Here is a 22,051-nt window from a genome sequence, read left to right as displayed (position 1 = left end):
ACACACACACACACACATCAGTCTCCAATCAACGCTTAGGTGCCAGGCACACTACTAGAAAACTAAATGGTGAAGAGGTGATATTGGCAAGCCATTGCTAGTAATATAGGCAGCTATGTCACATAGGTGTGGGTGCGGATGCGGGTACGGGTGCGGTACTTTAAAAAAATTTGGGTGGGGAGGTGCGGGAAAGGTATATATGTATATATATACATATATATATATATATATATATATATATATTGTTAACAGTTTTAAGTTAACACTACATGTATGTGTGTGCATTTATGTATTTGTATATAATACAGATAAAAATGGACTTGATTAGGGTTAACTGAATCTACTTTTGGATATAAATGGACTTCAATGTGGTTGACTTCACCTAACACAAAGGAAGTTGTGTCCAAGTGTCGTACCCGCTTGGGTGTGGGTGCAATGCCCTGTTAGAAGAGTCCGTGTTACATAGAGGCAGAGATCATGGTCCTCAGGCCTAACTCCTAAATTGATAAGTGTCAGCCAATGTTCAAGTGTTCAAACTGAGTCAATTGGGATATATCTATTGACAAGTCTATAAGGTTATTGGCTCCATGACTTTTGGTTTTTCTTTTGGTATTTTCTATCCTCTTGTGGATGAATCCAAAATTTATTTAGAGTTAAAATTGCTTGCAGTTCAAATATGAAAATTTGGGTTGCTTTCTTTTTATATGTATATATTTTTATTCTTTCTTCTTTTAAAATGCCAATTTAGGGACCTAGAGTATTGCCCAAAGATTGAACCTAGGTTTTTAAAATGTGCTGCTCAATGCCTATCGCGAAATGGCTGGTGAACAAGATTGAACCTTTATTTCCCAGCTACTCCTTGACCATAACAAGAAACTATTGTCACTTCCCTCACATTCGTAGCTTTTTAGCAAAAAGTCAAGGTCAATTACAGTAGTGCCTTTTTTGGATGTATTTATGCTTATTAGTTATAATCATAAATAGAATGATGTTTACAAATATTTACAAAGTCACTAGAAAAATCATCTGAGTTCTTGCACCAGTAGCATGGGCCTGCCTATTTTATCCCACTTTTTTAGATAAATGGGTGCATCCAAGCAACTCTGAAAGTATCTTTAACATGATACTAAGATCAAGACCTTAATATTCTTGATAACAAATACGTGCACACATGCACAATATGAACACTTAGAACAATGATCTCAGAAGCAAGCTTAGTTTGAGATAAGAAATACCCTCTATGAGAGTATGTTACTTCAATACCCAAAAAATAAGTTAAAACCCAAATCAGACATTTCAAATTTATCTTTCAAAATTGATTTTATACTCTTAACCTTGTCATAATCACTACCAGTGATGAACATATCATCCACATACAACAGTAAGATCACAATCCCTGCATTGGATTTTCTAACAAACAAAGCAGTGTCAGTAAAATAGGAAGAAAATTCATTTTCTATCATTACAAAATTAAACCTATCATACCAAGCCTTGGGGGCTTGTTTTAAACCATAAAGTGCTTTTCGAAGACGAAACACTTTTTCTTTGGGAGTCTCCATTCCTGGTAGAGCATCCATATAAACTTCTTCATTTAGATCTTCATTTAAAAATGTATTTTTAACATCCATTTGATAGATGTTCCACTTGTTGATTGAGACAATAGTTATAAGACATCGGACAATGACCATTCGAGCTACAGGACCAAAGGTTTCTTCATAGTCAATCCCATATTTTTGACTATATCCCTTTGCAACCAATCGAGCTTTATATATCTCAATAGATCCATCACTCTTAGTATTAACCTTAAATACCCATCTACACTCTATTGTTTTCTTACCTTTAGGAAGATATTGAAATTCCCACATTTTGACTCTTCTCAGAGCTCCAAGTTCATTTTCCATTGCAACTATCCATTCAGGACACTTACGTGCTTCTTCAAAGTTTCTAGGTTCTATGTAAGAATGAATGACACTAAGACATGCTCTATATTTAGGTGAAAAAGAGTCATATGAGACAAACCTAGAGAGAGCTTTTCTACTTCTTTTGGTTCTACGAAGGTTCTCCTCACTTTGAGGAACAATCCTACTAGCATTATCATATCTTTCAAGAGCATTTCTAAAGGTGTTTCTATCTCTATGAATATAGGTGATGGGATCTCTAGGTGGTCCTTCATCAATTTGTTGATGAGATGGAAAGATCAGAGGAATGATTTTCTCGGTTTCAATATCACTTGAGTCATTCTGATTTGACTCATCATCACTAGTATCATCGTCTTTAGCTAGTAGATCAAATAGAAAGGAATAATCTACATTCTCATCATGAGATTCAAGACTTTCAAAGCCACTTAGATTTTCCAAAAAACTCACATTTCTGAAAACATACAATTTGTCATTCTTAACATCATAACAACGAAAACCCTTTTGGGTTTCAGAATACCCAAGAAAGGTACAATGAATGGTCTTTGGAGAAAGTTTGTCATTTTTATCAGTAAGGACAAAACATTTACATCCAAAAACCCTTAATCTGCTATAATCAGGTTCTTTTTCGTATAATGTTTCAAATGGGGGAAATCTTGTGTAAATTTTTTGATGGAAGTCTATTTATGAGATAGACTGAAGTAAGAGTTGCCTCAGCTTAGAGTTTCTTTGGAATATTTTGCGAAATGAGCAAGGTTCTAGTTGTTTCAATGATATGCCTATGCTTTCGTTCAGCTAACCCATTTTGTTGAGAAGTTTTTGGACAAGATTTTTGATGGAGAATACCAAAACTTTCAAGATAACCCTTGAATTCATTTGAAAGGTATTCACCTCCATAGTAAGAATTTTTAAACTTTCATTGAATTGATTTAAAACCATCATATGAAAAATTTTAAATGTTGAAAAAACTTCATGTTTATGTTTAAGAAAGTATATCCAACAAAACCTAGTGTAATCGTTCACGAAAATCACATAATATGAGAATCCTCCTTTGGATATCACAGGAGCCAGACCCCATACATCGGAATGAACAATTTCAAAGGGTTTTGTCGTAAGCATGGATCTTTGAGAAAAAGGTAGACTTTTCATCTTCCCAAGAATACATTCATTACAAAAGAAATCTCCTTTACAAAAATGTTTAATAAAAGGCAAGTAAGAGATTTTAATAATGTTGGGATGTCCCAATCTCTTATGCCATACATGAATATCTTTGTTTTGAACAACATTACAAAGTTGATTCTTGGGAACTTGGAGAAAATCAACGTAGTAGAGGTCTCCTCTCCTAGAGCCTTCCTCAATCAACTTCTCGGACCGACGATCCTGTATCCAACATTTATTAGACGAGAATTTTATATCGCAACCATGATCTGAGAGTTGAGAGACCAAAAGTAAATTTAAATTTAATTTTGGTATAAGACTAATTTTTGGAACAAAGAAATCTTGTTTTTCAAAATTGCCTATTCATCAGCCGTTGAGACAAAAGATGGAAGTGTATTTTTAGAAAAATCGGAAAGAGAAGAAGCACTTGGAGTCATGTGGAAAGAAGCACCGGAATCTAAAAGCCAAGATGTCTTACCAGGAGGAGAAGAAGTTGACATAGCGGCTCCGGAAATGCCTCCCTTGAGAAGAGGTTGTAAAGTTTCCATTATTTGTTGAAGAGAAAGAGACCCATTTGATGATGATGGTCGTTCCTCCGATTGGGATGTCATAGCCATCACAATAAAATTTTTCCATTTAGGGAAAATGGGTTTAATATGCCCATGTTTTTTACAAAAATGACAATTTAATTTGCTAGTCTCTTTTGCCATATCGATCGTTTCCTCCTTGACCTTGATTCTTGAAGTGAGGAGGTTTATAGGCCTTCAAATTATTTCCCGGTCTTGACACGACATTTACCCCTTCACAATCTTCTTGAGTAAAAGAGATAGCAAGAATGCTAGGATTACTCTTACTAATCCCCATACAGGTTTTCTCACCACTTAACTTAGTGATTATATCTTCAATTGAGGGAGATGTGAAGGCGGAGAGAAGGGATGACCTAATTTCTTCAAATTCAGGTCTAAGACCATTTAGAAAATTGAAGAACCGATCTTCGTCTAGTTGTTTGTGCCTTAATTCAATTGCTTCTCCACTCTATTTTGGTTCAAGCATGGCTAACTCGTCCCAAATAGAAGATAATTCGGCAAAGTATTCCCGAATAGTCATCTTTTTTTGTTGGAGGGTCAATGCCCTTTTTTGGAGATAGTACTTGTGTGACAAATCTCTTGAAGTATACATTTTCTCAAGATATAAACAAGCTTCAGAAGCTTTTTTGAACTTAATGATGTTGGCGTTTATCTTGGTTTTAACGGATGAAAAAATCCAAGACAAGATCTTGAAGTTTTTCATCTCCCATTCGTCATGTTTTCTTGAATACTCTTTAAGAGCCTTTTGTCTTTCTTCTCCTTCAAGGATCTTAATATCCACCTTTTCAACGATTGTATTTTTTGGTTCAGGTTCCGGTATCGAACCTTGAACATGTCCCCAAAGCCCCTTTCCTTTAATATGAGCTTCCATATTACCAAACCAAACATGATAATTTGAACTATTAAGTTTAAACCCAAGAGAGAAGTGGGAGTCCTTTTCGCCTATTAGAGATGATAGAAGTTGAAAAATAACACGTACCTCAAAAGATTTTCAAGTCTTTCTTGACAAAAGAGACTTCTAAAATATTGCCCGAAGAAGATGATCTACTTCAAACTCCAATAGCTTGAAGGCACGTTTTTCGAGGCACTCAAAAAATGAAGAAATGCACAATCTTTCTTCTTCAATGAGGCTATGATACCATGTGAAAGTATCTCCAACAAGATACTAAGATCTAGACCTTAATATTTTTGATAACAAATACGTGCACACATGCACAATATGAACACTTAGAACACTTATGCACAAAAGCACAAACAAATTTCACAAATGCACTAAAAGAATAAAAAAGCTTTATTGAGTGCTTGGACTTTGACTTTGACCCAAAGCCATGCATGATACAAGGGGAGAACCCCTATTTATAACCACCATAAAGCAGCCTTGGAGGGGATCCACTCATAGACGTTGGAGCCCCTCCAACGGTCACAAATGTGCCCGTTGGAGGGGCCCAACGTCTATTTGAGTGGGCCCCCAAGGTACCTTTTGGTACAAAAAGGAAAAGAATAGAAAAAATAAAAAGAAAAGAAAAAATAAAAAGAAAAGAAAATAAAGAATAAATTACAATCACATTCATGAAAATGAATGTGCGTAAAATAGTGGAAATGACTAAACTACCCCTATAACTAAAATAAGGAAATATGTATATTTTATATATATAATAAGTACATACATATACATATACATATATATAATATATGTATATGTGTTACCTTATATATATAAAATATATATATATATATATATATATATATATATATATATATATATATATATATATATATTAGATTACATGGTTGATTACATAATTTAACAGCAACCTCTTACAAGATGCACAAAATTTTGGAATCATTGTGGGAGTATTTTGCTTAGAAACCCAAAGTTTCCGGTTAAGTTCCAAAATAAGACACAGGATAGTTAGTCTTCACTTTGAAGGAGTTAAACTTAAGATGTGAATACAAATGTTTGGTGGATGTTTTTTTGCTTGAACCAGCTTAGTATGACCATATGGATGAACTATTTCATTTCCCAATTGAATGACTTAACTTTCTATCATTGTTTTTGCCTTGTAGAGAATTAGCAAACAAAAGTGGCAGATCTTGGAGCATATTTGTAGACTTGTCTGTACCCGGGGGATTTGGTTTTGAGTTATCTTCGTGGAACAATGAGTTGTTTCATAGTTGATCACCAAGTCTTCCAAGTCATGCCAAAATGAGAAGTTTTCTTGTCATCAAGTCTTCTAAATGACGTATATTATGATTGTTCTTTTGAATTAAGCTGTCTGTCAGCTACTTAGGTAGCTATGGTAGATATGCATGATTGGATAGAGAGGAGATGCAACCTGTTTGAAGCATTTAAGTGTTATCTCTGTTTAGTGTTAATGAGTTCACCATCTTCTGTAAGACACAACATATTCTTCTGGGATTCCTTGCATTGCATTAATGCTATTAAATGATTTCATAAATTGTGCTTATGTGAACCATTGGGATTAGCATTGAACTGTTGCTTGTGGAACTAAAGTAATATGTTTTGTTTTACTATTTTATTGCCACATGTATTTATTGCATTTGGAATGTTAAAAATGTTGTATACTGGTTGAATTAAAATAGATGTGTTTTCATTTTCTTTTTGCACTATTTTATTCCCACATGGTGGTATTACCTGTATTTAGAACATTTATTAGTGTTTCCTGTGTTTTTACAGGTAATGAGGAGTTGGTAACAAACAAAATGCCTCTGAAAATGGAGAAATCTATGAAGGAAAAAAGTAAGTCCTCTTGCACCTATTACTTGAGGTAAAATTTGTGTTGATGGAAAGAAGAAAGACAATGATGACTGAAAAAACAAAAACAAAAAGATAATAATAAAGCAAAACGTTTGTTCTGATTTACATGTGATTGTGAAGTCTGTTAATATTGGTTATAAAAGTAATATTGTTTGATGCTTTATTTTATTTTACTTGTGGAACAGTTGTACTTTGTCCCTTTCTATTGCGAGTGGTAGGGGCCACAACCAGACTTCTGCCTTGCTCTGTCCTCTCCTACTGGTGTTGGTGCCAGATTTACATGGTATCAAAGTTGTATATTCACTTTGACAATTTTGGCTACATCTAAATCTTAAATATCTAGTCTTCTCTACCTTTATCTCTTCAACTCTTCCTCCTTGTGCCTCTTCTCTCTTTGTTAACCTTTTTATTATTTCTTCTCTGTTTTTTGTCAGTTTCTTTTCTTTAGGTTTCTCACCCTTTTCTTTGTTTTAATCTTCTATTTATTTTTTCTTCCTCAGTTTATTCTCTTTTGATATCTTTTTTTGATCTTTTCTTTCTTTTTTCATGCAGTCACCAGTATTGTTCTCAGCAAGGGTGTTTCTGGAAGTCTTTTATCAAGTGTTTTTTTTCTCAAGAATATCTCCAAATTTTGAAAAAATAAAAGTATAAGAATAATAAAAAATAAGAAATAAAGGTTTTGTATTAATTTTTCTTGCTAAAATATAAGGAAAAACTAGAGAAGTTCTTAAAATACAAAAGAAAGAAAAAGAAAACATAGGCTTAAAATATATAAAAATGTTTTTCAAAATTCTTGGGAAAATATCACGATATATCTTTTTAGTGATATTTTGCCGATAATTTTAGCTTATGTTGAAAAACAGATAACATCGCTATCAGTGTTATTAAAAACGCACCTCAAGGCGCAAAAAGCGCACCTCGCCTCAAGGCGAGAGGCTTTTTGCATTGAGGCGCATGTGTAAAACGCAAAACCCTTGAGGCGTTCGCCTCATAGGCCTTGAGGCGCACACCTCATAGGCCTTGAGGCGCACGCCTCAAGGCGAGGCATGCCTTAGGTTGAGGCGTACACGCCTCAAAGCATTTGGTCAAATGAGGGTCAAAACCCTCATTTGACCAAAAATTAGGGCATAAACATACTACCCCCGACCCTTTATGTGTTGATTTTAGTTTTTTCGAACGCCTCTCTTTTTGTTTTTTTTTTTCTCACAACAATCTCTCCCTCCTGGCTCTCACAGTTGCAACATTCTCTCTGTCTCTCTCATGGTAGAGCCGAAACAGGCACACCTCTCTCGTGGTGGAGCCGAAACAGGTACGTCTCCCTCTAGGCTTTTAGCCGGTTCTCCTGGTAGATGATGGCGTAGCGGGCGAGCCCGTTGGCATTCTCGTGGATGGAGAGCTCAGAGGGCTCGTTGGGTCCGATCTTTAGGACAACCCTCAACTTGGCAAAGCGAGCATCGACGTTGTAGTATTCTGCGCACTGCTTGCCAAGGCCATCAAGCCCTTGGGTGGTGGTCTCGCCGTTGGTGCCGGCGAGCTCGACGGTGCCCTTGTTGACCTTGATGCCCGAGAGGACTCCGCCCTCCTTAAGCACCTCGACGAAGGGCTTCCCGAAGGCGGTCTTTTGATAGAGGGTCTCCTCGAAGAGGATGCCTCCGCTCAGGTACTGGAGGGTGCCAGGGGTGCAGAAGAGGAGCTCATCTGAAGGTTAGAACAAGAGGAAGAAGAAAACTCGATGGATCAGTTAAACAAGAACATCCGTGGAAGAATCAAACCAAAAAAAGATATAAAACTAAGCACATCCAAATCGTCATCGAAGTGGAAATAACAACGAATGAGCACAATCGATAATTAGGATCGCTTGCGCATGATGGATCGAATCACAATGCCGATATACTGGCTTGTAGTCCTCGGTTTGGCTATCATCTAATGGAAAAACTCAGATCTATCAGAGCGAAGAGATAATTTGATCGATCACTCGATAGATAAAAAAACAAACACAAATAACAAAAGAGAAAATCGACAAATATTAAGCATATACTGTCATGGTTTGATGTTAGGTGTATGATATACTGTCATGGTTTGATGTTAGGTTTTGTATGTTAATCTCATATTTTTTAGAATAATCTCATATATTTTAATTTTTATTAGTTAATCTCATATATTTTCCAGTTATATAATCAATTTTTTAGTTACTTTTATATGTTAATCTCATATTTTTTAGAATAATCTCATATATTTTAACTTTTATAGGTTAATCTCATATATTTTAACTTTTGTAGGCTAATCTCATATATTTTTTAGTTATGTAATCAGTTTTTAGTTACTTTTATATGTTAATCTTATATTTTTTAGTACTTATTTGAGATTTTCTATTTATTATTGGTTGGTATTTCATCAATAAAGCATTTCTTTATTTATTTGTATTTTTAGATATTTTTTTATAATTTTTAAAAACTTTTCAATTTTTTTTAGGCTTACGCTTTACGCCTCGAGGTTTACGCCTCGCCTCGGTTTTTGGTGGAGCGCCTCGCTACGCCTCAACGCTTTTCACAACACTGATCGCGATGTTGTCAAAATATTGACGATATCAGTGGCTATGATCAAAATTGGATGTTTTTTTTTCAGTGTGCTTGGGGGACATCAAGGGTTTTACCAGTTGGAGGTTCCCCCTTGACCTCCTCCCTCCATTACCCAAAAAAGGAAAAGAAAAGAGAGAATGGGATATATGTAATGAAACGATAGTGCACTATTACAATGCCAATGAAAGGCTACACAAGTGCACAAATATGAGATGGTCACTAATGGACTAACAACAATCTCACAAAGGAGATGACAAATATCTCTTTTACAATAGAACAAAGGCACAAAGCCTAAAATAATAAAAGAGGATTTTATATATTCTTAAAATGCTTCTCAAAAAGCATATTTTACAAGAGAGTGTGAGGCTCTATTTATAGAGCCCCACTTATGCTCAAAAGGGGGCAGTCCAACAGTCGTTGGACTGCCTCCAACGTTCAAAATTCTGACCGTTGGAGGTGCAGTCCAACGACTAGTGGGACTGACAACCCCCAATAGCTATACATGATTATGAAAAATAAAAGAAAAAAGGAAAAAGAAAAATTATATTTCACTCCTTAATGGACTGTGCTAAAATACTATACATAAAATAACCATAATGCCCTTGATATATGTATATTTATAAATATACGTATATCAGTGATTACATACAATTTTAACACCCCCCCCTCAAACTTACGGTGAGATCATCGAAAGTTTGCTAAGAAGATACAAAAATCTTGGTAGAGGAAGAGCTTTGGTGAAAAAATCTGTAATATGAAACTCAGACTGAACATAGGGCAGAGTAATTGTCCCTTTCAAATATTCTTCACGAACGTAGTGACAATTCATCTCAATATGTTTTGTTCGCTCATGAAAGGTGTGATTGCTGACAATATATATGACACTTTTGTTGTCGCAACATAGTTTTGAAGGTTCAAAAATATTAACTCCCATATCTGAAAGATACTTTTTGTTGTTTCTTGCATTGCCAAGAAATGAGGGAATCACCTAAAAAGACACAAAAGCATGTAGTTGAGTGACGGTTATTGGGATTTCCTCCCCATTCAGAATCAGGATAAGCAATAAGATTTAAAGGTGAGGAAGATGATAAGAATAACCCTTTAGAAATAGTTTTCTGAATGTATTGAATTATTCTCAACACCGCACTCATGTTAATTGATGTGGGCTCATGTTGAAACTGACTTGCATTATGTACAACATGCGTAACGTCGAGTCTAGAAATAGAAAGGTACATTAGTGATCCGATAAGTTGCCTATAAGGAGTTTGATCATCTAATAGTACTCCGTCTTCAACTCTCATTTTTGCATTTATCACTTCAGGTGTATCCGTACTTTTTGTGTCAGTGATTCCCGAACGTGCAACAATATCTGTTGCAAGCTTGATTTGAGATAAAATGTATCATCTTGGCGAGTAAGCTACTTCAGTTCCTAAGAAATATCTCAAAAAACCAAGGTCAGTCATGTCAAAAAATTTTTTAAGCATAATTTTAATTTCTTCAATTTACTTTCGATCATTTCCAGTGATGATCATATCATCAACATACAAAAGAAGAATAATAACTGAGGTACCTGTAGATCTTACAAATAGAGCGGTGTCAATGTAACAAGATTTAAAATCAAAGTTCAATATAGTATTACTAAACCGATCATACCATGCTTTAGGGGCTTGCTTAAGCCCATACAAAATCTTTCGAAGTCGAAGAACCATACCCTTTTCAATAGTCAAACAAGGAGGATGATCCATGTACACTTCTTCATATAAATTTTCATTTATGAATGCATTTTTAACATCTAATTGATATACAAGCTATTTTTTAATAGACGCTACTGTAACTAGAGTATTAACTGTGGTCATACGGGCTACTGGGGCAAATGTCTCCTCATAATTTATTCCACATTCCTGAGAGTATCTTTTGCAACTAATCATGCTTTATATCTTTCTAGTAACCCATCACTTTTTGTTTTGATTTTAAAGATCCATTTACACCTTATAGTCTTCCTTCCTTTGGGAAGATGTTGAATTGTCTGGGTATGAGCTTTATGCAATGCACCTAATTCTATTTTCATGGCTTCAACCCACTCTTTTATGTTTTTAGCTTTATTGTAGTTAGATGGTTCATGGTATGAATGAATAGCTAGAAGGCAAGCCCTATAGTTTGGAGAGAAATATTCATATGCCACAAATCTAGTTGGAGGCCTATGGATTCGTTTGGATCTTCTAGCACTAGTTTCCTCAATATTTGTTGATTGATTATATCTTTCAAAGGCACATGGATGCTCCCCATTATCTCGTCTAGAATATTGTAAGATATTTTGGGATGATTCTCTTTCTTCATTAGAGTCATTAATAGACTCAAAATTTCTAGTGTCATTAATAATTTTATTATTTGATTTAGTTTATAAATCAAATAAAAAGCCATACTCGGTTTCTTCTTTGGATTTTTTAAAATCAAATCCATTTTCTTTTTCAAGAAAAGTAACATTTCTAGAAACATAAAGTTTGTCATTTGTTTGATCATAAAATCGATAGCCTTTTTTTATTTTCGGCATATCCAAAAAAGACATATTTTATGGCTTTGAGAGAGAGTTTGTTATATTTTTCAAGAAGCACAAAACACTTACATCCAAATACCCTTAGTCTTTTCAAGTCAAGAGAAATTTTAAAAAGTTTTTCACTTAGAGATTTGTCTTTCAAAACTTGATAAGACATTCTATCTATGTCACAAGGACTCGGCTAGGGGGTCGATGCACCCGCGTTGACACGCCTCGACACAGGTGCGGCTTCAGACACGGGGCAAACAAGGTCAACGAAGAGTCAGACTCGGTCAACGCATCGGGGCCGAGTCCGTCCACGTTTTGGACTCGGTCAATGTTGATCGAGTCTATATTCGTCCATTTTTAGGACAAAAAACTATTTTTTTTTACATTTTTAATATATATATATATATATATATATATATATATATATATATATATATATATATATATATATATATATATAACTGTGCTGTGCCACAGTTGTCACAGAATGTGCTTTGTGCACAGTCACAGACTGTGCACTTTTTTTAAAAATATATATAAATATATATAGCCGAGGCCCCGTGTCCAAAATTTTTGAAATTGCGCCGCACCCGCAACAGCACCCACACCCGCACCCATGTGACATAGCATTCTATTTATTAAGTATACTGCTGTGAGTGTAGCTTCGACCCAAAATTGTTTTGGAATATCCTTTGAAATAAGAAGGGTTCTAGTGATGATGCTTTCTTTCGAAAATACCATTTTGTTGAGGAGTCCTTAGACAAGATTGTTGGTGTATAATACCACCAGTTTTTAGATATGTTTGAAATTCATTCGAAAGAAACTCTCCCCTTGAGTCAGAGTGGAAGACTTTAATATTTGTTTTAAATTGGTTTTTAACAAGGTTATGAAAAATTTTAAAACACAAAAAAACTTCTGATTTAAGCTTGAGGAAGAAAATCCAAGTATGTCTACTGAAATCATCTATGAATGTAACATAATATGAATATCCTCTTTTTGATATGACAGGAGCAGGACCCCATACATCCGAATGCACCAATTCAAAAATTTCACTAGATGAAGAGATTCTTGATCCAAAAGAAATCGTTTGCATTTTTCCAAGTATACAGTCTTCACATACAAGATAGTTTGGATTCACTAGATTTTTCCAAAGTCTCTCTCAAAGTGCTTGCAAAAATTTGAGTAGGAAAATAAGAATGATGAACACGAACGTGAAGAGCACCACCACAAGTAAGAACACCAAGAAAGCTTTTTCAAGAACATGAACTTGAAGAGGACCACCACAAGTGTAGAAGAGTCTCCTCAACAAAGCTTTTTCAAGAACCTTGCTCTGATACCATGTAATGAAACAATAATGCACTATTACAATGCCACTGAAAGGCTACACAAGTGCACAAATATGAGATGGTCACTAATGGACCTACAACAATCTCACAAAGGAGATGACAAATATCTCTTTTACAATAGGACAAAGGCACAAAACCTAAAATAATAAAAGAGGATTTTATATATTCTCAAAATGCTTCTCAAAAAACATATTTTACAAGAGAGAGTGAGGCTCTATTTATGGAGCCTCACTTATGCTCAAAAGGAGGCAGTCCAACAGTCGTTGGACTGCCTCCAACATTCAAAATTATGACCGTTGGAGGTGCAGTCCAACGACTAGTTGGACTGACAGCCCCCAACAGCTATACATGATTACTAAAAATAAAAGAAAAAAGAAAAATTACATTTCAGTCTTTAATGGACTGCTAAAATACCCAACTCTTTTCTATACAGATCAAATATTTTTCCCAGATCCACCAAGAGGTCATAGGACTGGATAGGTTAGATGGAGAAATGAGTTCATGCTTGATGCAACATGATGCATATCTGACCCATATATTGTTAAAATTGTATGTAATCACTGATATACGTATATTTATGAGTGGGTCTGGGCGTGTGGATTAAATCTGCATTTAATTGGGTCAATAAAGTATTTTTTGTTCAGCTCTGTGGGCTGATTCATGCATTCACCTTTCAAGTAATATTTGGCAACGCTTGGATTTTCTTTTAAGGATAAAATCTCAACAGATAAAATCTCAACAAATAACATTCTTTGTGCCAGCCATGGAAGAAATGGTACTAAAGTAACTAAACCTTATGGAGATGCTGATTTAGAAATACACCACTTTTTTATATTGTATGATAGATGTGGGCAAAAGTTACATGTAAATTATGGTTGCTACCAGATCCAAGGAATAGAGACATGAGTAACAATAACTCTAGAATCATCCTTAAAGAATAGGATTAAGCATTTTTAGGTACTGTACAGAAACAACTTGAGCATAGCTACTTTGTATTCTTCATGTCATATTGAATGTCTGACTGATAAGAATCTTAAATAAATCTGTTAACAATCTGATAAAGACGGTTCTATGAGCATGCTGGGCATGATTAACACTTCTGATCCATCTTGAAGGTCACTATTTTTAATAACAGGTGTTATGTTGTGTAGTCCATGTATATGGTTGTGTGTATCATTTCTTTAAGTGTCTGCATGATGTAGATAGTGTGTGAATATTGAACGAATTTCAACTTTTCTTGGTTATCTTTACCATTTTTCTTTATTTTTATTCTAACTTAGCTTTTTCAAGTAGGCATATATGTGTTTGCAAGCAGGAAATGTAGGAAACACTTGATTGAATACAACAAGCACTTCCCTTGCCATGACCACGTTGGGCCTGTTTTGTCGTTTTTGTTTACATCCCATCTTTCTATTTTTTGTTATGATCTTCGGTTTGCATGCTGGATTCAACCTTTTGTAATGTTTCATTTTTAGGTAGGGATGAGTTTAAACCAAAAGCAAAACGGCTGAAAAAAGAGAAAGGAGAAGCTGGAAAGGGAAGAAGTACAGGTTTGCTCGCTCCTCTACCTCTTTCAGATGCTCTTGTGAAGTTCATTGGTACTGGTGAAGATGCCTTATCACGAGGGGAGGTTGTTAAGAGGATTTGGGCTTATATAAAGGAAAAAGAACTGCAGGTGGTTTCAAGTTTCTCTTTTAAAGTGCTTAATTAGAACAAACTTGCTGAATGTTTCTAGCCATATACTTGAAGTAATATTAGAAGCTTGTTGGACAATTTTTTGTGTAGATGCTATCATGCTAGGTATATGGATGATCCATGGCTTTCAGTATATGTTTTTCTTTGATTATGTGCTTATACTAGATATGCATGACTAACCTTGTCAACTATCAACAGGCAAAGGTAAGGTTGTTTTGTCTATGCTACTGGTAGTAGGTGTTCTAAGTCTCTTTCCTTGCATTTATGAGCTGATTCGTAAGATATATTAATTGTTTGATTGATTTCTATTAGACTGATCTTAATATCAAGTGTCTTACTCGTTATAGGCCCGTGTGCGTCTTCTCTTTTCATTTTTAACATTATAGGGTACATACCCTTCAGGGTGCAAGTATTTTCACCCATTTCTCATGTTCATGTCTTATCCAATCCAAATTGTGATAAAATATGTTATATCTTACATTTTTTGCTTAAAATGCCAAACTTAGTTGCTTGTCTCTGTAACTGAATTTCTGCGTTGTGACATAAGTTACGCCTATTTAATCATAGTTGAAAACTTAGTGATTGTTAGGAGCACTTATCTCTACCCTTGCAGTTTGTATTGTTCGGTCAACATCATAATTTTCAGATGCTGGTCATTGTCAGTGAATCCGACCATCTCTGATGGTAGGGAAAAGTTGCTTATGAGAACAAATGACGGAATACTTTTAACTTATACGTAATATATATATATACACACACAAATTTATTTATATGCTTTTAACTCAAGGACGCAGTTTTGCATATTCTTGTCCATTTAAATTATGCCATTTATTTTGTCGCCGCGCTATAATGTGCATAGGCTACTGCTTGCGATATTTATTTAGCTGATGTACAGTTTCGTAGATCGTGCATCGCATACGCAGTTTATTTAGCGGATGTACGGTTTTGTACATTGCACATTGCTTACGCAATTTATTTAGCTCGATGTGTGGTTTTGCGCATCGGGTTTTGCTTAATGTCATTTACTTTGCCGCTGCGCTGAAATGTGCACAGGCTACTGTTTACGCTATTTATTTAGCAAATGTACGGTTTCGTACATCGTGCATTGCTTACGCAGTTTAATTAGCCGATGTACGATTTCGTATATCGTGTATTGCTTATGCAGTTTATTTAGCTCGATGTGTGGTTTCACACATCGGGTCTTGCTTTATGTCATTTACTTTGTCGCCACACTGTAATGTACACATGCTTATGCTTTAATATATATGTATTATTATGTATTATATATATAACTTTATGAAGTACTCTGTTTTGCGTACTCTTGCCTACTTTGTATTACGCTTGCATTAAAAGATATAGATTTGCGCATCCTCGCCAAGTCTTTATTTTTAAAAGGTTTTCACATGCGAGATTTTAAAGCTTGTAAAATTTGTTGTATCGAAAAGGAAAAACAAGTATTTTGCGTTTGCGTATTCAGAACCGAGTCGTTGCCTTAAACCTGCATAACGGAAAGGCTTCAACTACGTAGCCCTAAGTGGTACGTACGTTCAGTCCTTTGTTTTGGTATCTGAAATGACTCAGATATTCTCCGATCTAAAGCACAAAACATTTAAATTTCTAAATGATGTTGGGTTTTTTTTTTTCTGAGAAACCGATATCCTTCTCATCGTAGTGGTACTATCAGACATGCATGGCATGTTAATACTACAATGATTGGATGAGAGGTTTATGGTAACCTCGTAGCGTGAAAATGCACGATGATTAAAGAAAAATCACATAAATGGTGATGATCGCCTTCACAGGCAAAATGCTCGATTTGGTTTGAAATACCAGAGCATGTAGAATGGGTCATCAGTTAAAATAGAACCTGGCATACCCATTCGTCTCTTTGGTTCCGTCAAGGGGGAGAATGAGATGGTACAAAAACTCCGATAGACAGGTTGTTAACTACGCACCTCGCGTAGCAATTGACTCGGTGTCCCCGGTCATCGGAGTTAGTGGATGGGGCTACCAAAACTTATCCTAGGTAGTAGATCCCATGGACTTCTGCAGAAGTTGGATGCATTCTTTGCCATGAATGACTCTAGGGAATTCTCTTAGGAACAAACTTAGCTAGTTGTCCGAGGTATCAAAATACATAGAATAACAAACCCCCATGCAGTCTTAGTTGTTTCTACGTTTCTCCTGTGCGTACCCTCAGTACAGTTAATATCGAAACATGATTATCATGCTTATTTTACTTATTCTAAATTGCACATCACGAAATGAACAACACATATGTTAGTTTTGTTCTGAATTTTGATATCTATGCACCTACCCGATTTTTATAAGTCTGACTGGTTTTATGGGGTACATGTGATGATTAGGTCGGTACGGCAGGCGATGGCGCGATGACGTGATGATATCAAGATCCTACTCTTTCTCTGACGTTTCATTCCTAAGCACGTTTTTTTGTAATTTTGCATAAGGGTTTCCTTTGAAAATTTCTCTTTTGTATAAACTTTAAATTATCAAAAGCCTTGTTTTGAATCTATGTGGTTTCAATGCTCATACTGATATGCAAAACTATTCTGTAAAGAAAAGTTCGCCTGTAATGAGCCCAAGGTCCGTTGACTTGTTATTTCAAACACCATTCTTTCTTGAACTGCCATTTTAAACTCCGAAAAAGGATTCATTACAAAGCTTTCAAAATTTTCTTAAAAAGTTACAAGTTCGGGATTTTGGGGCGTTACACATGATATGACACTTCATGGACAATCAAACATTGTGTCATTAACTTTATCTATTTTTCTTTATGATCTTATTTACTTATTTTATATTCACTTGAATTCTTTTTCTTTTAAAATTTGTCACCAACCCCGCTGGCACACGGGTGTGTCCGTAGCTTTCAGAGGTGGGCCACGAAAGGCAGGGTGGTCATGGGGCCCCACTCGGGGTTTTCCTTGCTTCGGCGAGGGTTCCTCATCATAAAAAAAATTGTTACTTTATACATACACATACATACATACATTTATGTGCGTGCATGTGTCCTAATTATTGACAATTATTAAATTGTACCAGATAAATTCACATCTTGTCCCGCTCCTGCATCCGTATCCATGTGACTGACTTTCCAGCTTACACCCAAACCACATTGTGTTTTCACTTTGCAACTATACATGAAAATAGCTTTTACATACGGCCTTTCCGTTGGAGATTTGGTAACCAAGGAAAAAGTGTTCTTACCATGCTAGCTGTTGATTGTGCCTAAAATGTCTTGTATCATCATGAATGGAGTGCGGAGTGGAAGTTGGAGAGACAGCTTTTGTATAAGGTGAATTGATTGAAGCTCCTTTTGGTGAACTTTTAGCAAGAGTTTGTTGGTTAAAACTTAAAAGCAGGGAAATACTAGATTCCAGAAGATAGTAGCTCATTCATCGCGTTTCTGCAGTGTATGCTAATGATTTAGCAACCTGAGCTTCAGGTGTAGCCTCAACACTATTAGGAATCTTTCTGCATTAATGCTTTTATGCTTATGCTCCTATGTTGCTTACTGCTGTTGTATGTTGGTCACCAATGTGGATGATGGTGGTTTTCGTTTTCTTTACTCCAGTATCGTTGAGACGGTTAGTTGAATATATGATATATCATTTTCAAAATGATTCTCAGTTTATAACAAATATGAGGAAGTTACTGATTATGAGTAACAAGACACTTGGGTGCAAATGGAAATCTAAGAGCAGACTAGGTATTGTGGAAGTTTTATGTAGTAGCGCACTATGTGCACACTGAAATAATTGAAAGGGACTAATACATTCTCTATAGACTAATGTGGTTCAAACTTGAATCTGCAAGGATGTATCCATATGTTGAGATGCTTGAGTAAAAGCACCATGTCTAGCTATGCCATCGGTGTTAAATAGGAGATTAACATTATAATTTGTTCCACAGGGCAGAGTTCCATGCAGCTATTGAAGTAGTTAAGTTTAGATTATATGATTTCTGTTTTTGACATTTATGAATGATAAACCAATATTGGTATTTTATGAAGATCAGTTAGAAGTTCATACTAAATATCACAGTTATTATTGGAAAAGTGGTTAAAATTTACAGTATATTCCTATAGGAACAATGTTAGTTGATAGGGGAGATTACCCCAGCGTTCTTCGTCTAGAAAAAAAAAACGTTAGTCAATTGTCTGAAGCAGTTTGAGACCATTTCAGTTCTCAAGAATGTGTTTTATTTGTGTGAGATGTTGTGGTAGAAGAAAAGCCTTTAAACCAAATGTCCAGTGTGATGCAATTTTGTGCTTACAATCATTTTCATGTTGATGCATATTCGGCAGGTTTTTTTTTTTTTGCTTGTATCAAATGTTCTGTCTCCAATGATGACACATGAAGTTGGTGCAAGGCAACTGTGTGGCGTGTCTAACATAACTCAGAGCTATCGTCTGTCTACTACTAGCAGAAGAATTTGCACGCTTTCCATGGGATTGATTCCATACTGCTTGACTCAATTCATTGGGATGTGTCTGGGGCAATTATAGGATGGTCAAAGCCAAGCTAAAATTGTTGTCTTTGGCTTAAGATGAACAAATATGACAACCCTATGTTGGTGGACTATGAACCTAGTCTTTTGTTTTCTGTGGGGTTATCTGGATGGGATGCTATTTTCAATAAGCATATCGTTTATGATAGAACGTTAAGGAGGAGGTTTTCTTAGACTAGGAATTTCATTTGGTACTGCTAAGTGCCAATGCCACTGCATTTTTTTGTGCGTTGACCTACACGGTTTAAGGCATGGGTTAGTGCCTGGGCATTGCTTAGAACTGAAATGATGACCAAAATCTGCTAATTGTTTATATTCCATTGGAAAGGTAAATCATCATCAGTAAAAAAGGAAAGGAAATGCAGCTATGAAACCTTGGAGATTTGGGAATTGTTGCTTCATTACACGAGCTTTGAATTGTTTATTTTGGTGAACTTCTAAACTATGATGGTTGCTTAGGCATTATACAGTTCTATTGTCCACTAATTGGTGTTGCTTTTGTTCCTCTATTTGTTTTGAATTTATTTCGTTCTCTGAAAATGTCCCTTTTCAAAGGATCCTGCTGACAAGAGGAGAATTATTTGCGATGAGAAGTTGAAGGAACTCTTTGAGGTCGATTCTTTCACCGGTTTCACCGTTCCAAAGCTACTTTCTGCCCATTTTGTCAAGACAGGGCATTGAAGAGCTCCAGAGAAACCAATTACTGGCAAAAGCCAAAGTTTTGGTAAGTTTGTATTTTGGAGATTGTGAAAGTAGGTGTACTGCTCTGGCCTTGCCTACTATCTTTTTCAGGTTCAATGGGCCGCGGCACATATGTGAAAACAAAAAAGGGAAAAAAGAAAATGAAATGAAAAAAATACACATTCTTCTCCATGATTGTCAGATTAGTTTGACGCAAAATTGTTTATGCTCTCCCAATTTTGCTCAACATTTTCATGTTTCTGGCTCTGACTTTTACCCACTATATTGAATAATGGGCCCTATACCTATTTACTAGAATTTTGGAATTATATAGTGCAGGTTGACCTTGTCCTCGTCCATTTAATAGGTTACATTTCTTCTGCCTTAGTTTTATCTTTGAGTAGAAACCACCATTATGGTTCAGACATCCCGTTTAGGGTTGAGGGTGACACATTGGGGATGGCTCTGACTCAATGAGTGCTTCCCCCTTGCTCACCTACTTCTCCATGGGTACTCTCCACCTTGGTTGCCTTCCAATGGTTCTGTCTGGCCTTCTGGATTGTTGCAATCAGTCCTCATTTTTGGTCTGGTCTTCTTAATGTCTGATGATCCAGTTCCTAGCAAAAGATGAATAATAAGGTATTCTAGAAATCGAATGAGATGGCTGGATGGTTAGGTCACACTGTCATAATTGAGCTTCTCCGGTTTGAACCCTAGGGGTTGATCCCTCAGCTTGCCTATAACAAAGGAAAAGCATAATAGGATTATTTTTTATATAATTTCATCAAAGTATCTAGGGTGATGAGATCTTTTTTTTTCCACAACCCCCTCGGACACTTGAATGACCAAGACTTCTAAAAAATGCTGGATAAGTTTTATTTTTCAGGTCATATACGTAAATTTTGAAAACAACCAACCGCTCGATTGGTTGGCTGGTTGGGGGCGGATACAAATTTTCAAAGATTTCATTCCTAATTTTCCTTTTGTGGTAATTGTGAACAAGCTTTAAAAAAACAAGAATGTGCTAGTGGTTGGTAGTAGGTTAACCTAAAGGATTTGATCTGATTCAACCCTCCTGGAACACAAAAACTGGAGTAGGTGCTCCACATGATCCAGGTTGGTCCTGCTTGGTGGAAAATACATTATGCTGACCACCAAGTTGGCTCTTTTGAACTTGTTTCTTATTTGGATTCCATAGTCAGATAATGGACTTTCAAATGATGCCATTGTCATGTGATGTTTTTTTCCCAGATTGGGGAATTTTGTAGGGTCTGTTGATGTTGATGCATTTCTGTTAAAGACCCTCTTATAGAAAAAGGTGGTGCCTGGTGATGGCCATTTGCCGTGATTCTTTAATGAAATAAGTAGGGGAAAAGCACCACTCCACATGTTGTCTTGGTGGTAGTATGATTGATGATATGTGGAGGTATGTTCAAGGGCATTTGATCACATCCATATGATGCAAGAAGGCAGAACCTTTTCCTTTGCACAAGGCAATGCCAGCTCTACTAGCACAACAAGAATGATTGCAAGACCTCAATCCGCAGGTATTTATGTTTGATGTTGCTGTCTAACTGTTGAGTTTGAACCATAGTTACTGGAAGCACCTAGTGGGAATTCCATTTTCCAGGAAGCTCAGTTTGAATGCCGAGCAGATAGCAGTAAGGAATCTTGATTCTTAATATGAGGATTCCTGATTCATTGTATTCAAGTAGCGTGTTTCTTTAAATTAAGAATTTGAGATTCTTGAAGCAATTATTTTATAAACTTATTTTAAAAATTGCAAGCTTGTTTTCATTTTTTTTAAAAGTGTGGTAGGTTATCTTAAAATGGCTTATAGTTTACGACATCGACATATCAAATAGTTTTTTCCTAAGTTTTTCATGCAGCAGATCAGGTCATGCTGAACATGAGCGTTTTTGCTCATGCCGACATCGTGGTCAATCCGATTTGCTCAAAAGTCAACAAAACCACGTGGCATTCATCCAAAATGCAAACAGCATGACCTGATCTGCTTCCCGTTTTTCCATATCTTCACACAAATCTTTATTTCCTAAACTTCTTTTTCGTTAATTTCTAGCTTTTCTTTTTCCTGAGTCCTTTTAAATTTTAAAGGTGCTGATTTTTTTTATTGAGCTTGCCGGGTTCCTACTCTGTTAACCATGGTTTGGATGTCGCAACCAGCATGATCAGAATTGGGATGGAAATGGAGCATAATTCCGTTTCCCAACTAAACATTTT

General features: G+C 35.8%; 1 protein-coding gene across 2 annotated transcripts in view; it reads left to right on the top strand.

Moving 5' to 3' along the window:
- Positions 1–21,590, top strand: part of LOC149838703 (uncharacterized) — a 47,102-nt gene extending 25,512 nt beyond the window's left edge. Inside the window, exons 4-7 of one of the 2 annotated variants that reach the window (XM_090006752.1) lie at positions 6,360–6,422; positions 14,383–14,582; positions 19,685–19,853; positions 21,062–21,590. In XM_090006752.1, the coding sequence (XP_089862878.1) occupies positions 6,360–6,422; positions 14,383–14,582; positions 19,685–19,810 (389 nt within the window). In that variant the 3' untranslated portion in view covers positions 19,811–19,853; positions 21,062–21,590. Of the gene's footprint in view, positions 1–6,359; positions 6,423–14,382; positions 14,583–19,684; positions 20,002–21,061 lie in introns of those variants that run through there. The other variant, XM_090006751.1, reaches the window with a different exon arrangement.
- Positions 21,591–22,051: the final 461 nt, after the last annotated feature.

The sequence above is a fragment of the Nuphar pumila genome, chromosome 5, assembly GCF_984573655.1.
Source record: "Nuphar pumila chromosome 5, dmNupPumi1.hap1.1, whole genome shotgun sequence".
Taxonomy (NCBI): domain Eukaryota; kingdom Viridiplantae; phylum Streptophyta; class Magnoliopsida; order Nymphaeales; family Nymphaeaceae; genus Nuphar; species Nuphar pumila.
This window is presented reverse-complemented; position numbering and strand designations above follow the sequence as displayed.